The sequence below is a fragment of the Chroicocephalus ridibundus genome, chromosome 4 (genome assembly GCF_963924245.1).
Source record: "Chroicocephalus ridibundus chromosome 4, bChrRid1.1, whole genome shotgun sequence".
Taxonomy (NCBI): domain Eukaryota; kingdom Metazoa; phylum Chordata; class Aves; order Charadriiformes; family Laridae; genus Chroicocephalus; species Chroicocephalus ridibundus.
The window spans coordinates 63,936,839-63,957,234 of record NC_086287.1 but is presented as its reverse complement, the minus strand read 5'-3'; the positions used below and the strand labels follow the sequence as shown (position 1 = coordinate 63,957,234).

General features: G+C 43.1%; 2 protein-coding genes across 3 annotated transcripts in view; both read left to right on the top strand.

Annotated features, from left to right (window-relative positions):
- ZBTB1 (zinc finger and BTB domain containing 1) overlaps nucleotides 1–11,178 on the top strand; it is a 29,820-nt gene extending 18,642 nt beyond the window's left edge. The window contains exon 3 of one of the 2 annotated variants that reach the window (XM_063333506.1): nucleotides 7,874–11,178. In XM_063333506.1, coding sequence (XP_063189576.1) covers nucleotides 7,874–7,884 — 11 coding nt within the window. In that variant the 3' untranslated portion in view covers nucleotides 7,885–11,178. The remainder of the gene's footprint in view (nucleotides 1–7,873) is intronic. The other variant, XM_063333505.1, reaches the window with a different exon arrangement.
- Nucleotides 11,179–15,560: 4,382 nt separating this feature from the next.
- Nucleotides 15,561–17,676, top strand: HSPA2 (heat shock protein family A (Hsp70) member 2). Its single transcript, XM_063333493.1, has one exon. It carries the CDS (start codon nucleotides 15,686–15,688, stop codon nucleotides 17,588–17,590), a length of 1,905 nt encoding a protein of 634 aa, XP_063189563.1. The 5' UTR covers nucleotides 15,561–15,685; the 3' UTR covers nucleotides 17,591–17,676.
- Nucleotides 17,677–20,396: the final 2,720 nt, after the last annotated feature.

The following is a 20,396-nucleotide window of genomic DNA, read 5'->3' as shown; positions in this document are numbered from 1 at the left end:
TGAATTTGTCTGAACTTGACCCAAAAAAGTTTCACCAAAGAAGTTACTTCCTAGTGTAAGCAGACCTGCCAACTGCAGAAGTTAGATGGAGGAACTGGGCATGATGGTATTTATGTGTACTATCTAACTTTATAAACACCCTGGAATACTCTTTGTTTTTCAATTATAAGCTGTGTTGTAGTAGCCTTTCAAAGGAAGGTTTGTTAAACCTTTCCAACTGAACTTGAATTAATGTTTTTTCCTGTTCTTGTGAAACAAAACCCAGTGCCTTGGAGTTCATGTGTGTGAATGTCCAGACTAAGGCTCAAAATGAGCATGAATTGCACTGCAGGGGAGCTTAAGAGCGGACCGACTTGTATGTAGGCAGAGAAAACCAGAATGACTGAAGTAGCCTGAGAAGTTATCAAGGGGAGTATAGGAGAACAAATCAAAGGTACTAAGGCATAAACAAGACAGCCTGGTTTGCAAGTAGATGGGGATAGTGTTTATGGTGAGGTGAAAAAGCATGCAGGGGAACAGCATGGGACTATTACAGAAAAGGCCTGGAGTGACAGGAGGAATTTGGCTGCTGTGAACAGGGAGAAGGGGTGGGTGCTGAGGCAGCCTGGGGCTGGTCGCTCCTGGGGACAGGTGTGTCCTCCCCAGAATGCGACAACATTTCACAGAGTGAAATTGCGGTGTTTCAGCCCTCCTACTGTGATAAAAATTACTGTGGAGACCGAACAAAAGCAGATCTGAAAAAAAACCAATTGGAGTTACAATATCCTAGAAGTCTTGCTATTACTTGAAAGATAGTGAAGGGGAAACACAATTATTTCATTTAGAGTTCTGTTTCCTCTAACAAATTTGTACTTCTCAGTCATCATAACATAGTTCCTTTGCATCTCCTTCCTGTGCTACATGGACTGTTAAGAGGGTAAAAGCACTTAAGGATCCTTGAGAGTGGAGGTGTAAGTGTATCACATTGCACAAGGCACAGCCAGAAAGAAGAGACTTGCTGGATGATCAGACTTAAATATAAGTGATTTGCTATTCTTATTTTTGGAGGACCTCTATCTGTTCTTTCTTTTCCTCATTTTGGCAGCGGTGTCGGCTGCGACCCTGAAAATAATTTGTAAGTAGCCAGCCTAGCTCTTGGCTTTCAGGATTTACCTAAAGTTTAAAAACAGAATTCATGAAGACCTGAAATGAGCTTTAAAAAATCACAAAAGCTGTTGAGCTTCTTTTTCAGTTTCAGAGGAGGTGTTTCAAATGTTAAAAAAAATATATATATACACACTTGTAAATGCTTATCGACAACTTGTTAATTCAAAGAGTATTTACACTTGTGTATAATGATATTTGTAGCCAATGTGGAGAGCCAGTTCGGAGCCAGATGTGGAGAAATCTTGATTTGAATAGAATATCACAGAATTCTGAGAATTTATGCTTTTATTAGGGGACTTCTCCATTTAATATTTTCAGTTAATGGAGAAATACAGTTCAGCGTATTTTTTTATTGAAACCCGAAGACAGAAAATGTACTGCCCTGGAGAGTATATTAAAATATATTGTTATGAAAGTGAATACTTTGACTACACTATTGTATTTGAACACAGTTGTGTTAAACCATCAAGAGTATCTCAGCTATTGCTGAGGACGTACGTTTGTTCCTGAAGGCAGTGCCACCTTGAGCCCTGGCAGCCCCTTCCTCCTCCCTACATAGTTTCAGCTGTCATATCCCGTGTGTGCCACCCTCTCCAGTGTCAAAAAGCACATATTTATGTAGCTTTACAATGAACTGAATCAAACAACAGGCTTTTTTATTCCCTGTGGGACTATTTTGTGGCTGTATCAGTTCCTTGCTGTGCTCCCCCCTCCAGCTCTACATCAAATCTTGCGCTAGCACAACAGAAGGGGGGGTATGAGGGGAGAGATGTGTGTGTGGGGGGGGGACTTGTTTGCTTAAACGAGCGGTGCCAGAACTCAAAGCACATCCCGAGCTTAACTTGGTCTCTGTCTCCCCAAGCATCCTTGTGGAAGCTGAACTCTTACATTCATCTCCTATTTCCTGATAAGGAAAAAAGGCAGCCCAGCCTCTTACATACAGATGAGACACATCTATGCTATCTGCCCTCTTTATGAGAACTGGAAACCTTCCTGCGTTCAGCTCACCCTTCAAATATGCTCTGGGGCTTTCTTAGTCTTTCTTGAAACAGGCTACGTAGCGCTCCACGCCACTGGGTTCACGCGGTTGGCCTGGCCCAAGGCCACGAATGAGCTGGGCCCCTTGTCCAGCCAGACACCAGGAACGGTTCCCACCTTCCTCTGGTCTTCGTGCCCTCCAGCCTGCCCGGGCGCTTGGCAGCTGGGCCTCGGCTCTCCTGCTGGTTTCTGCCCCTTGCTGCTCACAACGTGCGCTTTTCTGGGTGTTGCAATAAGGGGAGACAGTCATCTCATTTTTGGTCTAATATTCAAAGCTTGGGATAATTCCTTGCGTAAGTTAAGGAGATGCTGGCACTATCTGTTACTATCCCTGTGTGCCTGCTTCTGACTTTTAAATGCTTCCTAATCTGAAAGGGTTAAAAATCAAATATTCTGACTTTCCTAATTCTCAGTTGGTTTGATGCTTGTCACAGACTTACAGACCTACAAGATGAAGCATGACTAATTTGACTTTATAGAAGTCTGTTGAAGGCTAGAAATTAAGAACATATTTTTAAAAGCTGACGTTTCTGTAGTTCTCGGCTATAAACCAGTTTTCTGTGTTTTCTTCCAACTTCCAAAAAAACTCCTAAAATACTGCTGTGCAGTGTATTCTTGAGACATGTTAATAGCTGAGATTTTGTAGGGGGAAGATGCCAAAAAATGGGACACATTTTATAAATTAAGTGTCTTCTGCCACTTTTACAATCACTTCTACGATTCTGGAATTAATTGTGATTTTATTTTATTCTTTCATGCAGAAAGACAAATCTTAATTTGTTACAGGGCAACAGAGCTCATGATTCAGGAGCCAGTTCATCATGACTATAAATATTCAGCCCTGAAACAAACAGCCCATGTTCCTTTTCATGTACTTGAATGACCAGTGCCAGCTTTACAAGAGAAATGCTGTCAGATCTTTCTTAGGGTCATTTTTGCCCTCAAATGTCTTGTAATTTTTTTTAGTTAAGTCACAGGAAAACAATATTCTTCATCATGCTTTCCGAGAATCTGTTTTCAGTGCTTTGTGCACATTCCCCATATAAAAGTAGTTGAAAATATGTTTTTAAAGTTTCATATTAATGTATTCAAGAGAAGATAACATGAGATGAGAAATCAGCAGATAGTCCAAGGCGAGATTTTTGTAACTGTCCATTTGTTTTGCGTAGCTAGCATAGCACACCTCACCCCAAGAAGCTAGCATTTCAGAAGTGGTCAGTATTTTTGATTCTCTTGCAAGATTTTGATTCCTTCTGGCATACTAAAACCATAGTAAATCTTCCTGCAGCTACAACCACAAAAACAATGCTGCATGTAGCATTTCCTATGGGAGGCAAAAAAAAACCTTAGCCCTTTCAGAGCTGTTCAAGAACGTCCCTCTCTGACGAAGTCCCAATGTTGCTATTGTTTTTACTCAAACTGAGCTGTGATTTACATCAATGAGATTTTGGGGTATACTCTTTTTTGTTGTTGCAAATAAGAGATGATCTCAGATAAGTATGTCTTGTAGTTCTGTAGACATCCCAAGACTCCTAACAGGGAAAAAGAAGACAGCATTCCTTAAAGGCCTCCAAATCCTGGAAGCTGTGTGGATTATGGTAAATCCACTGGAAATCAGAATTCTCTACAAATCCTTGGTTTCTCAACCTGTCTGTCAGGCAAAGTGCCACCAGTGCCAGCAATTGCCAAGGTCTCTGCAGCAGCAGCGTTGCCAACATGAAAGATGCAAAAATCAGTCCTTCCCCATCTCTTCTCCCCCATCTCCCCTGATAACAGGGTTGCTATTTTAAAAATTCATCCTTTTGGCTCTTCTATTTGCCTTCTGATTTTTGAAATGGGAAGATGTGCTTTCTTCCTGTTCTAAAGCAATGACTAGGGCTAACATCTTTCCTTTGTTTAATAGTTCTCACATGTTCAGCCTATGCAACTCAGTAATACCTATTCTCTCCTTTTTTAGGTAACCATCCCGCTACATTGGGGATGGTCACCAGAGGGACTTCTGCTTCTGACTCCCCAGAAAATGAATGGGAGAAGTAATATAATGTCCTTCTCTCCATGGCAAAAGCCCCAAGACCCTGAAAGTTTGTGGAAATGCAGATACGCTGGCTAAAAATAGAATTTGCTGAATACCATAGATTACTTTTGGTTTTGGCAATAGATACACCAGACTTCTGGTATTGGTTATGCTCCTTCCTTTTACACAAGCCATTGTTAGAGCATTTATTTAGGGTGCTAAAGATGCTCCCTCTGTTTTCTCCCTGCCTATGGGGTTCCTACTCGTACCTACTGGGAGAGAGTCCCAAATACCAAAATACTGAGGTTCTGGTTTCTACCCATTGGTTATTTAATTATTCATACAAAATGGAAACATTTTAAAAGATGAAATCTAGAGTATGCCTCCTTCAGGAAAAGAATAGGTATACTAGTATTGTAGAAGGAGGAAATACAGGATAGGATTCCTTGGAACTGATGAAGAAATTGTCTTAGTACGTCCCACAGCCCAGGAGAGAGCTCAGATCTCTGAGCTGCACTGCTGTCAGGTAGATTAAATATAATTTGTGTACACTGCTGTAAAACATGACACTGGCACAATCCGCATGCCTGGAAGTATGAGGATTAGCCCCACCTAGTCTGCTTTCAGAAGGGGTTGTGTTTCACTTAGATTTTACTGGCTGTTGCGAACACGGTCAGTTCTGCCAGAAAAGACAGGTTCTGATGAACAGTAACTTAAAAACTGAAAAATAAGTCAATTAAGACACAAAAAATCTTACAGTAATTGTTACAGTTCTTTCAGCTTTAGTTTGTTGTGGAAAGAGTTAAATAGTTCAAAGGCAGTTTCCTTTGGAGAAGGATCATTTGATTTTTATTTGATCAAGTTCAGTGTGGCTTAGACCCCAAATAGAAATACTAGCTTCAAACAGAGCACTACTATGAAAGTAGGAATAGTCTGTGGCCTTCCAGACCTCACAAGCTATGTTGGTTTGTTACACAGAGTCAAAACAAAGATGTCCCTTAAAACATATATACGTTAGCTCAGTGTATTTCACACACCACAATCTTTTATCTCAGATCTGCTTTTCTCCCCAGTCACTGGGGCTGTGCCAAAGTCACTGAGATCCTGGATGAACTGTAGACTTCTCAGTAAAAATCATATATGGTATGATTGGACCATCCAAGCTACTTAGATCATTAGAGAACAGGCTTTGAGTGCTACTGCTGCTATTTACTAAGCTTGAAGTACTACATCCTTTGGATTTTGAAACAGTGCTTATCTTTGCTTCTTGATTCCCTTTACATTGCAAAAAGCAGGGTGAGGAAGAACCCAGCGGGTGCTTCTCTTTTAAATGGAGCCTGGAAGATCTTGTTTCCTGGGGGGTGTTGTTTTTTTGTTTTTTCAGGTCCTTAGCTGGCTGAATCTTCAGACTTCTTATAAAGGCGCTAAGCATTAAAAAAGCATTATTAATACATGATGAGATACGCCAAGTTTAACCACTAAATGTGACAGTCAAACCCATACAGATGCTATTAGTACAGGAACCTGATACCATGCCAAATCTGGAGAGTTATCTTTGATCTGTCTCCAGATTCTCCTTTTATTTGTAAACATCCAGCTAATCACAGACTTCCTCTGACTTTCATGAAGTGGAAAGAACTGCATCCTTCGTAACATCTCCGAAGTGCTTTAACTTTGCAGATGTTCATGGATTTGTGTGATGGGGAGGTATGAGCTCCATCTGGTGGCTAACTGGAAACACGCATCTTTAAAAAGCTCAAACGTTTCTATAGTTGAGCAGTTTACTGTGTGAAGAGTGAAGCAGATTGTCTTGCAGCTGTGCATTCCTAAAACAACTTCTGTTTTTAGGATAGCTAGAGGATTTCAGAGTCTGGGAGGAGGGCGCAACATTTTACCTCTAATTTAGCTTACTGTGGGCTAAAAGCTATTGCCAGTGCCAGCAGCTCTCTGGTGTTCACAGTTCTGTATGTATACCACACCACCACAGTTGGCACTGATTAACAGTATTTTTGGAGTCTCATTGGAAAAATGTAATTTAATATTCACAGGCACACTCAGAGGTGGTCCCACACAGCATAGTCAGTGTATTTGAAGGTGGTGGTGTAAAGAAGCTCAGTCATGCTGTGTGAGCTGTGTGTGATCTGAATTAACAGAGATCTTTGACTGTAAAAGCAGGCCGGCATCTTAATAAACAGCAATGTTAAACACTGATGTTGCCTGGGGAAAAATAATGTTCACAGGCATACTGTAGTTAGAGTACCTTTTTTTCTCCTTTGTTAGTTTACAAACAAACAAAAAAAAAGGCATTTCCTGACCTTTGAACTAGTCAAATAAGAGCTACTTTGAGATAACAGCATCAGTCCAATGAAATCCCCTCCGGGATTCGAAGAATGTATTAGGCAGACACATGGACTTGCTGCCAGAACCAGCAGTACTTTGAAGCTAGGAGTTTGCCCAAGACCTGCCTCCCCATGTTCACATCACCCTCCTGTCATGAAACAAAAGCCATTTGTCCCAGATTGCTATTTTGCCCACCATCAAGTATGTGACATGGCACAAAGGGCAGATATACAGACAATTCTGGGCCTGGCATATGCTGAGGGCCTGGCCACATGTCACACGGGGCATCCTATAATGCACACTGAAGTGTGAAGCACCACTGTCAAGGCTTTCCTCTCAAAGGTGTGCCAGGAAATTCAGCTGTGAGCTGGCCTTGAGGATGCTGTAGCAGGTAAGTAATGCAGACAGCTGATAAACCGGGCTTCATGTGCAGTCTTGAAGCCTTTCCTGCTCTGCAGTTTAGACACAACCACTTGGTCCAGGGCTGCCACTGTGTGCATAGAAACACTGAGTGCAAATCAGCCATTTGTACAATGTGATTTACATATCCAGGGAAAGAAGTCAGAGTACCAAGAACAAAACAACCCTGAGGACTGTCTTTAAAAGTTACATCCACATGTTTCCAATTTCTTGACTGTTCATATCGGATACAAAGCTGCTCCTATTTGTCATGAATTAGTTAAGTCAAAAGAGACTTACAGGAACGGTAAATATTTATATAATTTATCTGCATTTAACCTAAAATAAGAATTTGGGAAGGGGGGTTAAGAAAACCTATAACAGTTAACTCTGAGTTAGGCAAGAAAAAAAAAAACAACACACAAAAAAACCCCAAACAGAGGCAAATATGACGCAGTAAGAAGTATTCCAGGGTGGGGGTGATCCAAGCTATATGAAGTCGAAGCTGAGGGGAAATAATACTCATGCAATTTTTTGAGCTTCCACTAAGCCAAGTCATAAACCACTGCTGGAAAGTAACACATACAGTATTAAAAATAACTTACGGGAGGCTTGGGAAGGGAAGTTTTGCTTCAGGAAATCTTTAGCTGTTTTGAAAATGGAAGGCAAAGGAGAAAGAAACAAAAGTTTCTGAAAGAGGATCAAAACGTTAAGGTTAAGTTGTGTTTTGGTGGGGTAGGGGTTGAAGGAAATGAACCATATGGCTCAGAGTTCCTGACTGTGGTGGGTGCTCTGAATATAACTGAAGGATGGGTATTTAGAGCAAAACCACACCATAGTGAGGTGGGAGGGACCACATCATGCTAGCAAGTACAGTACTGGAGTGTGGGCTTCTGACTTTTAATATTTTTCTTGCATTTCTTTTCTGCATGGCAGTAGTGAAATAGGGACTTCTAAGCTTCTGAACAACTGAGAGAACCAGGTTTGAAGAAGACATGAGGAAGAACTGGTCGGCAAAAGATTTCATAAAAACTCAGAACCGCGTGTGCCAGATCTGAATTGGCACCACCTTTGCTTTTTTGACATACTGCAGCAATCGCAAAAGGCACCAAAGCAGTCAAATTAGAACATGCAGTAAAAGTTGTCTTGGACTCTTCTCTGTATTATAAAACTTACTTCCTTGTGACTATTATTTACACCTGTTAAAAACAAATTTGAAGTCTCCTTTCATGGAGCAGACAGCCAAAAGCGGCAGATGCCAGGTGTTAAGGGCTGTGTTAACTCATTTTCAGTTATGAAATGAGTTTGCAGAATTTGCTATTCGTGTGCTGGAGTGCACCTTTTCTGAAATGAGGCTTCTTAGAATTTCTGTCAAAAACTGTTTAGATTTTTTAGTTAAACATAAGAAGTGTATACTCATGAACTGAAATGTATGTATTTTCAGACAGTTACAATGCTAAACTATCAAGTGTTAAAAAAAAAGGAAAAAATATTTAAGCTGGAGTACAAGGTGAAAAAAAAATCTTAAAAACTGAGGACAGAGGGTCCCTGAGGAAGGACAGGATGGTGAGAAAGATCCAGCTGACCCGATTCCCCCTGCTGCCATGATCATCATTTGCAAGCTGAAGAGGACCTTCCATGGAGCACAGTGCTTGTATGTGGAGAGTAAAGAAATGGTGCTCTGGTCTTATTACAAGAATGGGGAAAAATTTTTACCAACAAGGAGATGAGTAAATGTGAAAAAATCTTCACAGGGCACAGGGTGCACCTTGTTCTGGATCTAGGCCTTGCAAAAGCTGGCTTGAAGAGGAGAATCAGGCATTCATGTTCAGATTTGAGCATTTTAGAAATCCCAATGTTTCCAGCTAAATTAATGGGGGGAAAAAAAACTAACCAAAAAACCAAGAAGGCAGTAAATGTTTCAAATTAGGGCCAGCATGGATAAAAACAAAATTAATTTATTTTGCTTCCCCAGGCAACAGTGGATCAGCTTGAGACATGTAAGCAGACTAAACATGCTGATCTATATTCTGCTGTAGTTATGCATCTTACTAATTCTACTCATTACTATAAAAGGATGTTTCATTGTTCAGTATAACTGTTATCTCAAGAAGAGTCTGTCTATAATTTTATTTATAGTTGGCATAATTTTCATTACTGTTGTTATGAAGTGTGTAAAATACTGTCTGTATTGCAGCTTGTATAGGGCATGTGTCTGTGCTTGCTTTACTCCTTTTGAGTTTTATAAAGTTGCTATACAAATGCAAGAAAAGATGTTCAGATATCTTTGAATGTGGTTGCTTAAACTAATTATATAGCCCCAAACATTTCAGCATATAGATGTTGAAGGTATCGGCTCTATTAACACATAACACCTTAAACATTAATATAGGCATTTTAAAAGCTTTCAGTGCAATATTGAAATGCCGACACTTTCTGTCCCAGTGGTTGTGCTGGAGCAGAGGGGAAGATGGTGAATATCTGGGCAAAGCCAGATCCCACTGGGGACTCCACAGGGAGAAGGCACAATATAGCTGGGAAATCTAATAGAAAATGGGATGTCCTTTCCATAGAGAACAGGAAGGACCTTCATGGTAGAACCACCACGAAGCAGAGGAGAGAAAGGAAATACGTTTATAGCATCACCTAAAGATAGGCCTTCAAAAGTATACTAAGCGTAGGACATCTAGAACAGGCTGTGACTGTTCTGTAACTTAGCAATTATTTTCAGTCTATGTAGAGTACCAGTGAAGACATTCCAGGTTAGTTTTCATCACCTTTAAAGCTTATTCTGTGATTTTATAAAGTATCTTTAATAAAATATTCTTACAAATCTGCTTATTATTCTCATTTAATTCCATCTTACACCTGAGTTAAAACAGTCTTGGCAACAGGGTGAAGTTCCAGTTATCACCTGCTTCATCTGCTTCTGCGTTTTTCCCATCCACCTAAGAATGACAAAAGGAAAAACTGAGATGAGTAAAAAATGATCACAGGAATGAGAAAACAAGAAAGATTACTGCTACAGTTCAATTATTATAAAAATTCTTCAAGCATTTAAGTGAATTTGAGAGATTAATCACATTATATTTCTCGAGTATGAAGTATTAGTCTTTGCCTGTGTTTGCAGTACACCATTTCCCTTGTTTAAGACTTACCATAATTTTCCAGCTTTACAGTTACCGCCAATAATTACAGTATGTTGTTTAACTGCATTCATAGCAGTTCTAGACAAAATTTTCTGTTTTCATTTATTCACCGCCGGACCATATAGAGTATCCTTTTAATACCTTCAAACAAGACCAAGCAGAGTTCGACTTCAAGAGTACTAGAAGATAAGATTAGAATTCAAAATAATCCCATCAAGGTAAAGACATGATCTGAAAACATAAGATGTTATTTAATAGGAACAAGTGCAAGCTGGAAACATTAGCTGTGCAAGTAAAGGAACAGCTGCTTAATTCCTGTTGAAAAGAATCGATGTGTTATTTTGGCTCAAATTCTGAAAATGAGTCTGCAACATCACGCTGTTGCAAATAAAAGGAAAAAATGAAATGTCTAAACTGGTGTATAATTTGCTCCTTCAGAACTGATAAGGTGTGAGCTAGTAACATCTCCAGTTTTGACCACGGCGCTTGAAAAATAAGATACAAGTTGCATGCAGAGAATCCAGGAGAAAGCAATGAGAATGTCTAGAAGCTGAGAAAACTTTGCCGTTGAGCACAGATTGAATGATTTTAGGTCATCTGACAGAAGAGATAGTAGAGGGGAAACAGAATGATTTTCAGATGTATGTAAAAGCTGATTGCAAAGAAAAATGGAATAACGTTTTCTCAAATCCACAACTGACAGGAATAGAAATAATTGCCTTAAATTGCAAGAAAGGAGATTTCGGTTAGACACAAAATGAGACTAAATGACCTACTGAGGTCCTTTTCTGATCTGATTCTATGATTACTTGCAAACTACCTGCTTTAAAGTCCCTTATTTAGTCCTGTCAGTAGAGCTGGCAGTGGCTGCAAGAAAAGGAGACTGCAGTTGTAGGAAAGTAAAGAACTGTGCCTAAAATGCACAGCACACCAGTTTATCTAGTTAACACTAGTGATACTAACCTCAGGTTTTAATCATTCCTCAGCAAACTGTCAGAAGTTTATGTAAATAAATGTGCTTTAAAACCACTTAATTATAAAATAATTATTCCTTGAAACATCAAGCATTAGTTTAATCAGTGTTGACAACTTCTACGATTTTATTGAGTCTAATCAATCTGAGGCAGCCTGTTTTCAGTTGTGAGATGGTGTAATCAGCTATTTTATTTATTATTAAAAAAAAAAGCTCTGCAAATTACATGGAAAAGCCTAGAAGTGTAATCTGAACATATGCTAAAGATTAAAAAGTCAGAAGATGAATAAAGCCACGTGGTTTTTTTAAGCTCATAATTTTAAACCAGGTTTATAATTTTAGGAGATCTGACTCATCATTTTTGAACTTTGCGTTTGGCAATACCAAATGCCTGTGCCTTATATTCTGCTGTTATGAATATTTCCATGTTACTGATCATGCATTTGTGTAATTTGCCAAAACCATGTTATACTAATTTGCAGAACTTTATTTTGTCATTCACCAAAACAAAGGAACACTTACTTAAAAAAACCCATGTATTACAACTGCCTTTCAAATTAACAAGGAGCATCTGTGTGCAAAAAGTGGAGGTACACAACAGCAAAATAACACAAAAAAGTTACATTGTTCCCCCCACATACACTACGATTTTTAACACAACAGCACCTTGTCAGAAGAATCTGTTGTCACTTCATACACTGGTAGCTCTTGTCTGAATTCCAATTACTAGACATATTCACAAATATAAGCAAGATGAAGAATTTCAGTGATGAAAAGGTATTATGTATGACAAAGTATTATTTGTTCTTAGAACAGCTGTTGCTTAGACTTTTCTGAACTGTTTACTGTATTATAAAACAATTCATTCATCTTCACCAATACAATCTGATTTATGCAATTTTCTGGATAGTTTTACTAGGAAAATGGATACGAGGGAAATGGATACGAGGGAAATGGATACCAGAATTTAAGGTCTAAGATCTTCTGACTGTCAAACCTGAGCAGACCATTGCATTTCAACTTTAATATTTTATGTCTGATTGAACTGTGACCTGTGTTCACTACTATTTTTATACTACATTGCCTTATGAAATATGAAATATGTGGAAAAAGTCTTCCTTTTCTCGAGATAAAGATAAGGGTTGAGTTCTCAGTTCTGTTCCAGATACTGAGCTCTTTCTTCACTGAAGAAATCTAAATATCATCTCCATTTCTGTCTGGGTGGTGTAATAGAGAATAGTCTACAGCATGTTATGTAACACTGCCAAACAGGAGACATGGGTGCATTATTGATCCTAAACCCAAAAAAATGGATCAGAAAGAGGCCTACTCCTTCCAGAGGCACTTGTTGTTCTGGGAATTACTATGAAAATACGGCTTACAGATTCAGGATGGGGGAATAACAGCGAATGTTTTGTTAAAGGGAAAATCAAACTTGCACTGAAGTCCTCACCGTAAAGCTCACTCTTTAATTTCTGAACCAGTCTGTTCGGCTCACCTGTCACATGACTGCATATGAAGCAACATGAAAGAAAATCATGCGGCTCTTCCCATATGAGAAGATGACTGCATAGATGAGTTGGTTCGCAAATTGTGCTGCAAGTCTTGGAGAACTGCTGACAAAAAACAGGCTTGTAATAGTTCTGCTGAGAGGAGAGAATAAGTTTAATAAGGTTTTAGATGTTGCTTCCTCTAGTTAGACTGGACTTTCTCTAAGGACATCGGTAAGAGATGAGAGATGATGGCAAGAACATCACGTGAAATTCTGATTAGGAACAAAACCTAAAATGCAGCTCAGACCTATACATATCATTGTACAAGAAGAAAACAGCATCTGCATGAAAAGAAATGCTTCTACAACAGGCTAAATGAAGCATTTGGTAGGCTGAGTCTACAGACCTTTTGATTTTTCCTGAGAATGGCCACAAGTGTGTCATTTACACCATTAGCATTAAAAGGGTATGCTCATACATTCCTCCAGGATCTTTTCCCCAAATTTACTATAGCAAAACAACAATTCAAATGATGAAATAAATAGGACTGAAGGAGTACTATCATGGGTAAGCAGTAATCCAGTCAATGCAAACACCTCTTTAGCAGGTTATCAGCACATCTGGGTATCAGCACAACCATATCAGGGCCATATTAGTTACCGGGCCAAGGAAACCCCAAACAAGTTTTGTCTGGAGCTGTTGTATATATTTTGTGCCCACGCTGATAAAACATATAGCTAAAAGCTTTGGGCCAAATTAATGAAATATCACTTCTAAATCTGATAAAACGTGTTTCATTACAGCTACACTTAAATGAGATATCAAATTAATTTTGCTGCAAAGACTGCTTATTGTGCTATCAATATTGTGTTATTTCTTAGTCTCCATCTCTTGTTTCTGTACATATGTTTTTGAGGCAGGAATCCTCTTTTTACTCTGAAACAACAGGGCCTGAGTTTGTACTGCAGCTAGCAAAACAGGGTTCTCATTCATTATTAGTGCTCCTAAGGGATAATCCTCACAAGCATACAAGCAATAAATAACATCAGCTTTTCAGCTGAAACGGAATTTATCAACCAACTCTGTATTGCTCTGGCATTTCTCCCTGCTCCATAGGATACAATCAACTGAATGAAGTAGCAGTGAATTACAGGAAGAGATAGTTCCGTGATGAATCAGTCACTGGTCTAACTACAAGAGAAACCGACACCCTTCCCATCAAAGAAATATGCATACAGTATATATAGTGCAGCTCCTGTTGGAGGTAGGGAGAGCTGATGGTTTCCATTTTCCATTGATTTCTTTCAGATTTCTCCAAGGTCAGAACCCATGTGAAAAAAGACCAGGATTGGTGGAAGAATAATAGTTATTTAAACATGTACAATATTTACTATCAGAAATTAAAGCTCTTCCATCTCAAAACTAAATACACACTTACTACCCGAAAGAGATGGAATCCTCATGTCTTGTAAAAAGGCTTTGAAAAATACACTAATTGAAACAAGGATGTTTTTGAACGGGAGTTAGAGCATCTGTAATAACTGCATGGACACAAGTCATTTTGTGAAAAGCTATAACACATATTTTCTGTAAGAGCTGCTATAGCGTAATGCTGAAGACTGAGGACAAAATTAATGAAAGATGATTTAAGCATACAGCATATTTAATCCTTCTCTCATGTAACACGTTAAGTCTATGGGTAACACACTTAGACTTAGACACACTTTTAAAGGTATCCAAAACGAGCTACTCACTAAGCCTCTGAGGAAAAAAGATCTCAGCATGGTATTTTGCTCTCCTTAGTAGAACTGGAATATTTTGAAGTGTTTGTCTCAAAGCAAGGAGGAATAATTTGTAGGAACGACAACAGATTTTCATGTTTAATATATTTTCATCAAAGCACTTTCCTAGCTCTGAGTTAATAGCTCCATAGCTTTTGCTAAACGTAGGCGTGACGACACTTCACATTAGCACAACAGACAAAAATTTGGAGGCGTTTCAAGAATGGCCGTGACCACGCAAAGACACGTGCAGCAGCAGCAGGGCTCCCCGAACCCCTAACTGCTTCTTTCAGAGGGGAAAGCCAGACGCCATCCCCTGCCTCCCGAGGCCGGGCCAGGCCAGGCCACCCACCGCCTGGGCAGCGGCGACAACGGGCCCCTCGCCGTTGGGGGCGGCCGGGGCCCTCGCTGCCCCCCTGAGGGGATGTGCGCAGCGAGGGCTGTCAGCCGGCCAACTTCAGCCAAAATAAGGCTAAAAATTGCCTGAGCCTGTGCTGGCCGCGGGACTTTCCCTCTGCCACAGGATAGAATTTCCCTCTGCTACAGAATTCTCCTCAGGCTGGCAGCACCTCAGCCCCGGACGGGGAAGGCGGGGAGCTCGGCTCGGCGACCGCGTCGCCCTGACGGGACAGGGGGAGGCTGGAAGGACGGAGCGTGCGTGTATCTGTGTGTGTGAGGGAGGGAGGGTTGAATTTCTGCCGCCTTGCGACCAAATAAGGGTAAATTCCCCACCGGGAGCTGCCACGCAACGCTGGGCTGAGCCGTCAGGAGTCACGGACACTGGGAGGCGAGCGCTGCCCCGCTCCCGCCTCACGGCAGCATCCGCCTGACGGCCGCCCGCCGCTCACCAGCCGCCCTCACCCCGCCCCTCACCCGGCTGCCCGGCCTCCATTGGAGAACGCTGATGTCAATCCCCGGCCTTGCGCCCAACGTCTACTGGAACTTTCTAGCAGCGAATGGGGCGGGGGCGGGGCGAACGGGAAGCGCGCGTGGCGATTGGCCGAGGGCGGTGGCGCACGCTGCAAAGCCGAGACACATCGAGAAAAAAACAGGAAGAAGTACGGCCTGGCCGCCGTACAGCGGGGAGGGTTGGGCTGGCGGGTGGGTGCCACGGCTCTGATTGGTCGGGAGGCAGGGGGCGGGGTGCTGTTGGGCGACTGGCAGAGGCGATTGGCCGGTAGCGGCGGGCGGGCGGCTGGATTGGCCACCAGGGTTCTGGCAGGTTCCAGAAGGAGGCTGAGGCGGCTATAAAAGCGGCGCGGGCGGCGGCGGACCGGCACATCGCGCCGCGGAGAGCAGCGGGAGTGGGTGGCGGGAGAGGCGACCGCGAGCCATCAGAGGAACCCGTCATCATGTCTGGCAAAGGGCCGGCAATCGGCATCGACTTGGGCACCACGTACTCCTGCGTGGGTGTCTTCCAGCATGGCAAAGTGGAGATCATCGCCAACGACCAGGGCAACCGCACCACACCCAGCTATGTGGCTTTCACTGATACCGAACGCCTCATCGGGGATGCCGCCAAGAACCAGGTGGCTATGAACCCTACCAACACCATCTTTGATGCCAAGCGTCTCATCGGCCGCAAGTATGACGACCCCACGGTGCAGTCTGATATGAAGCACTGGCCCTTCCGTGTGGTGAACGAGGGTGGCAAGCCCAAGGTGCAGGTGGAGTACAAGGGGGAGATGAAGACCTTCTTCCCAGAGGAGATCAGCTCCATGGTCCTCACCAAGATGAAGGAGATTGCTGAGGCCTATCTGGGGCGCAAGGTGCAGAATGCTGTCATCACGGTCCCTGCTTACTTCAATGATTCCCAGCGCCAGGCCACCAAAGATGCTGGCACCATCACTGGCCTTAATGTGATGCGTATTATCAACGAGCCCACAGCAGCTGCTATAGCCTATGGCTTGGACAAGAAAGGTACGCGGGCTGGAGAGAAGAATGTGCTCATCTTTGACTTGGGAGGGGGTACTTTTGATGTATCCATCCTTACCATTGAGGATGGCATCTTTGAGGTGAAGTCCACAGCTGGTGACACCCATCTGGGTGGGGAGGACTTTGACAACCGCATGGTGAACCATTTTGTGGAAGAATTCAAGCGTAAGCACAAGCGCGACATTGCTGGCAACAAGCGAGCAGTGAGGCGACTGCGTACAGCTTGTGAGAGGGCGAAGCGCACCCTCAGCTCTTCCACGCAAGCTAGCATTGAGATCGACTCCCTCTACGAGGGCATTGACTTCTATACCTCCATAACTCGTGCCCGCTTCGAGGAGCTCAATGCTGATCTCTTCCGTGGCACCCTGGAGCCAGTGGAGAAGGCTCTGCGTGATGCCAAGCTAGACAAGGGCCAGATCCAGGAGATCGTGCTGGTGGGTGGCTCCACTCGTATCCCCAAGATCCAAAAGCTGCTACAGGACTTCTTCAATGGCAAAGAGCTCAACAAGAGTATCAACCCCGATGAGGCTGTTGCTTATGGGGCTGCTGTGCAAGCAGCCATCCTCATGGGAGACAAGTCTGAGAATGTACAGGATCTGCTGCTGCTGGATGTCACCCCTCTGTCCCTGGGCATCGAGACAGCTGGTGGGGTGATGACCGCTCTCATCAAGCGCAACACCACCATTCCCACCAAACAAACTCAGACCTTCACCACTTACTCGGACAACCAGAGCAGCGTCCTGGTCCAGGTGTACGAAGGTGAGAGGGCCATGACGAAGGACAACAATTTGCTGGGCAAGTTTGACCTAACAGGCATCCCCCCAGCACCCCGTGGAGTCCCCCAGATCGAGGTCACTTTTGACATCGATGCCAATGGTATCCTGAATGTCAGTGCCGTGGACAAGAGCACGGGTAAGGAGAACAAGATTACCATCACCAATGACAAGGGTCGCCTTAGCAAGGATGACATTGACCGTATGGTGCAAGAAGCAGAAAAATACAAAGCAGAGGATGAAGCTAACCGGGATCGGGTGGCAGCCAAGAACTCCCTTGAGTCCTACACGTACAACATGAAGCAGACAGTGGAGGACGATAAACTGAAGGGAAAGATCAGTGACCAGGACAAGCAGAAAGTGCTCGACAAGTGCCGGGAGGTGGTCTCCTGGCTCGATCGCAACCAGATGGCTGAGAAGGAAGAGTACGAACACAAGCAGAAAGAGCTGGAGAAACTCTGCAACCCAATCGTCACAAAATTGTACCAGGGAGCTGGAGGGGCCGGGGCGGGTGGCTCTGGTGGCCCGACCATCGAAGAAGTAGATTAAAGAGGACTGAAGTAAAGACTGGTTTATGGACAGTCACTCTATTCTTTGCTTTGTATTTTTTTTTTTCTAACGTTTAAGGAAAACGTCCTTGCCGATAACAGAGTTTATTCTGTTGGGTGTGTATAAAGGCAGATCTGTCAGCTTGGTTTTGATAAAAGGGAAGGCACGTCCTGCTTTATAAGGTTAGTAATAGACAAGTTTTGTTAATTCAGATACAGCTGTTTGTACTCTGGATGTTTGTCTCTGTTCAAGTGTCTCTTCTAAAGTAACCACTTGACTGTTGCAGTTGACAAGTTTCAAGTTATGCATGGAAATCTTTATGAAAGATTAAAAAAAAAAATGCCACATTTGGCTTCTGGAAATTTTGGTAATAAATAAAACGTATTTAAAGCATAAACTTCTCCTGTCTGTCAAGGGGCGGTAGGGTAGGGTGGGGTGGGGTGTGTATGGTGGTGAGGAGGGGTGAGGAAGACCTTCCTGGTGGTGTCGGTGAGCTCTGTGCTTTCTGCCCCTCCCCCTCCCCCTCCCCCCCCCCCCCGCCCCCTTCCCGGGACCATGCCCCAGGGCAAGTGGGTGCCAGGAGGCTGCTGAGCTGGGGCGGGGGGTGCTGACTCCAGTGGGGGGGCGCCCAGTGGACCCCAGAAAGGCAATGTGAGCAGGAACGGGGTACGGTGACTACCGTGCGCTTGATACCGGGGCAGCGGCTTGCCTGAATGCAGCCCAGCCCCGGGGGTGAGCCGGCTTCCCCCAGGAAGGGGGGTGTGTGGGTGTTGTGGACCCCAAGCCCTGCTGCCGGGGGTGGTGTAAGCGGGACGCTGCCACGGCAGGGAAAAAGTTTCCCCAAGGTTTGGCGGTGGGGAGGGGGGGGGGAATGTTTTCGGGCAGGATCTGCTCTTCATCTGCAGCTGGTGGCTTGGGCTGCAGCAGTGGGAATGCAGGGTGGCTTGTCGTGTTCGTGTCACTGAGATAAAAACAGCGGGGTAACAAGTACAACAAAAATAGTCTTGCTTGGCAAGGCGGCTGTGCTCGATAAAATAGAGACCGGTTTGTGGGCAGCTCTATAAATCGCTGAGTTATTCTTGGGTTGCTAGTATGCAAGCTGAGCTTTCAAAACTTTACTGAATGTGTTTTTTCCCGTCTTAAGACGATCCAAAGTACAGCTGCCAAGGACCCCGAGAGCCAGGAGTGCTGAGTAAGGAGCTGAGATGCTGAACTTGATAGAATAGGCAAAAATTGTAGTTGTTAAACTTGTCTGGCTTTACTACAAACCGTCTCCAGAGCTCTTCATTTGTTTCAGAATGCGAAAAAACGCCGTGTTTAGAGTCTGAGGAGCTGCAAATTAATGAGCTGTAATGGAGGAGTCTGATGACATGCATGTTTTGGACTGGCTTGTCCTTTAAGGGAAAAAACCGCAGAGCAGTGGGCAGCTGAAGGGAATCGTCCTCTGTGTTTTTGTTTGGTTGCTCGTTAGTAAGTGGGAGTGTTGGTGTGCTGGGAAATAGGGCAGGAGCTGCCCTGCTGGCTCGCCGTGCTGCAAAGAACTTTTAGGACCCCGATTCCTTCAGCTTGTAGATGATCTATAAAAAAAAAAAATCTAGAAAAATATTTTGTGATCAGAGGGCAGACAAAAATAAACTTGTTTAGTATTAAATAATCAGTGGAGATGCGAAACTCCGGTTTATTACCTTACTTCTCTCGGCTGGTTTGCCAGGGCACTGACTGCAGCTTTCTCTTCACTGGCTACAGAAAGGGGTTACAGTCGCCACAGGGGAACGCGAGGCATGTAAAAAGCTTGTTTGATCAGCTGTTGTTGCAAATGATTCAAAACCACTTCAGGTTTATTGAACGGTTCATAGGTAAATGGCAGTGCCATCACAGGGAGACCTGAGAAGTCAATTACAGCAAGTTCAGCACCTGCCAAGTGCTTCAGTGAAACCTCGAAAAGCTGTTATCAGGCTGGGTGCTTTTGGTCTTTATGTACACAGCATTTTCCTGGCAATCAGCCTCTTGATTTCCAGGCTGTAACATATATAGGACCCCTAAGAACAGGAAGATACTCTGGCTTTTAAAATTTTTTTTTCTAGGATCTAGTACATAAATAGGTTTATGAGTAGCAGTAGATTATCTGTAAGTGGAAAGTTGTTGCTGCAAAGTGCAATACTTTGTCAGAGAAATTCTTCCTAACAGAAATCCCTCTACTATGGGATGACGGTAAGGATTAGGTAGCACCCACGTTCATTGTTAATGCGGGTTAACTATTTTTTCTATTCTCTGGCTGGTAATTGACGTTGGCACATAGTTTCCTTTACTTTTCAGCCCTCAGTGTGCATTCCTCAGTGTCGCTTCCCAGTTATTAAACACAATTTTTTGTTGTTTCCCCCAAACATCTATTTAAGTGTAGTGCAGAGCTAATGTACCCAAACGCACACAGCAGATAGTTTGTCACACGCTTGCACTGTGACACATCAGCCTGTGCCTGTTTCAGCAGCGGGGCAGGCAGGGAGTAACAGAAGACCACATAAATGAAGTACCCATCCTGATGGTCAAAACACCCCAGGGGCTGAGGATACGAACAGGTTAACACTGGAATAATTGGATAATTTTTTTTCCTAGGGAAGGGATATTTTTTAGTATGGAGGCACCTCGACTGTGTGTGGGATATGTAAAGGACGAGAAACTTCTGCTGACTTATATGACTGGAAAAAGATTTGAAGTCTCAAGGCACAAAGTAATCTTTCAAATATATGAACAGCCCCCCAAAATGCAAGAGGCAGAAAACTCGAAGGGCTCAGAGCTAGATTCCTTG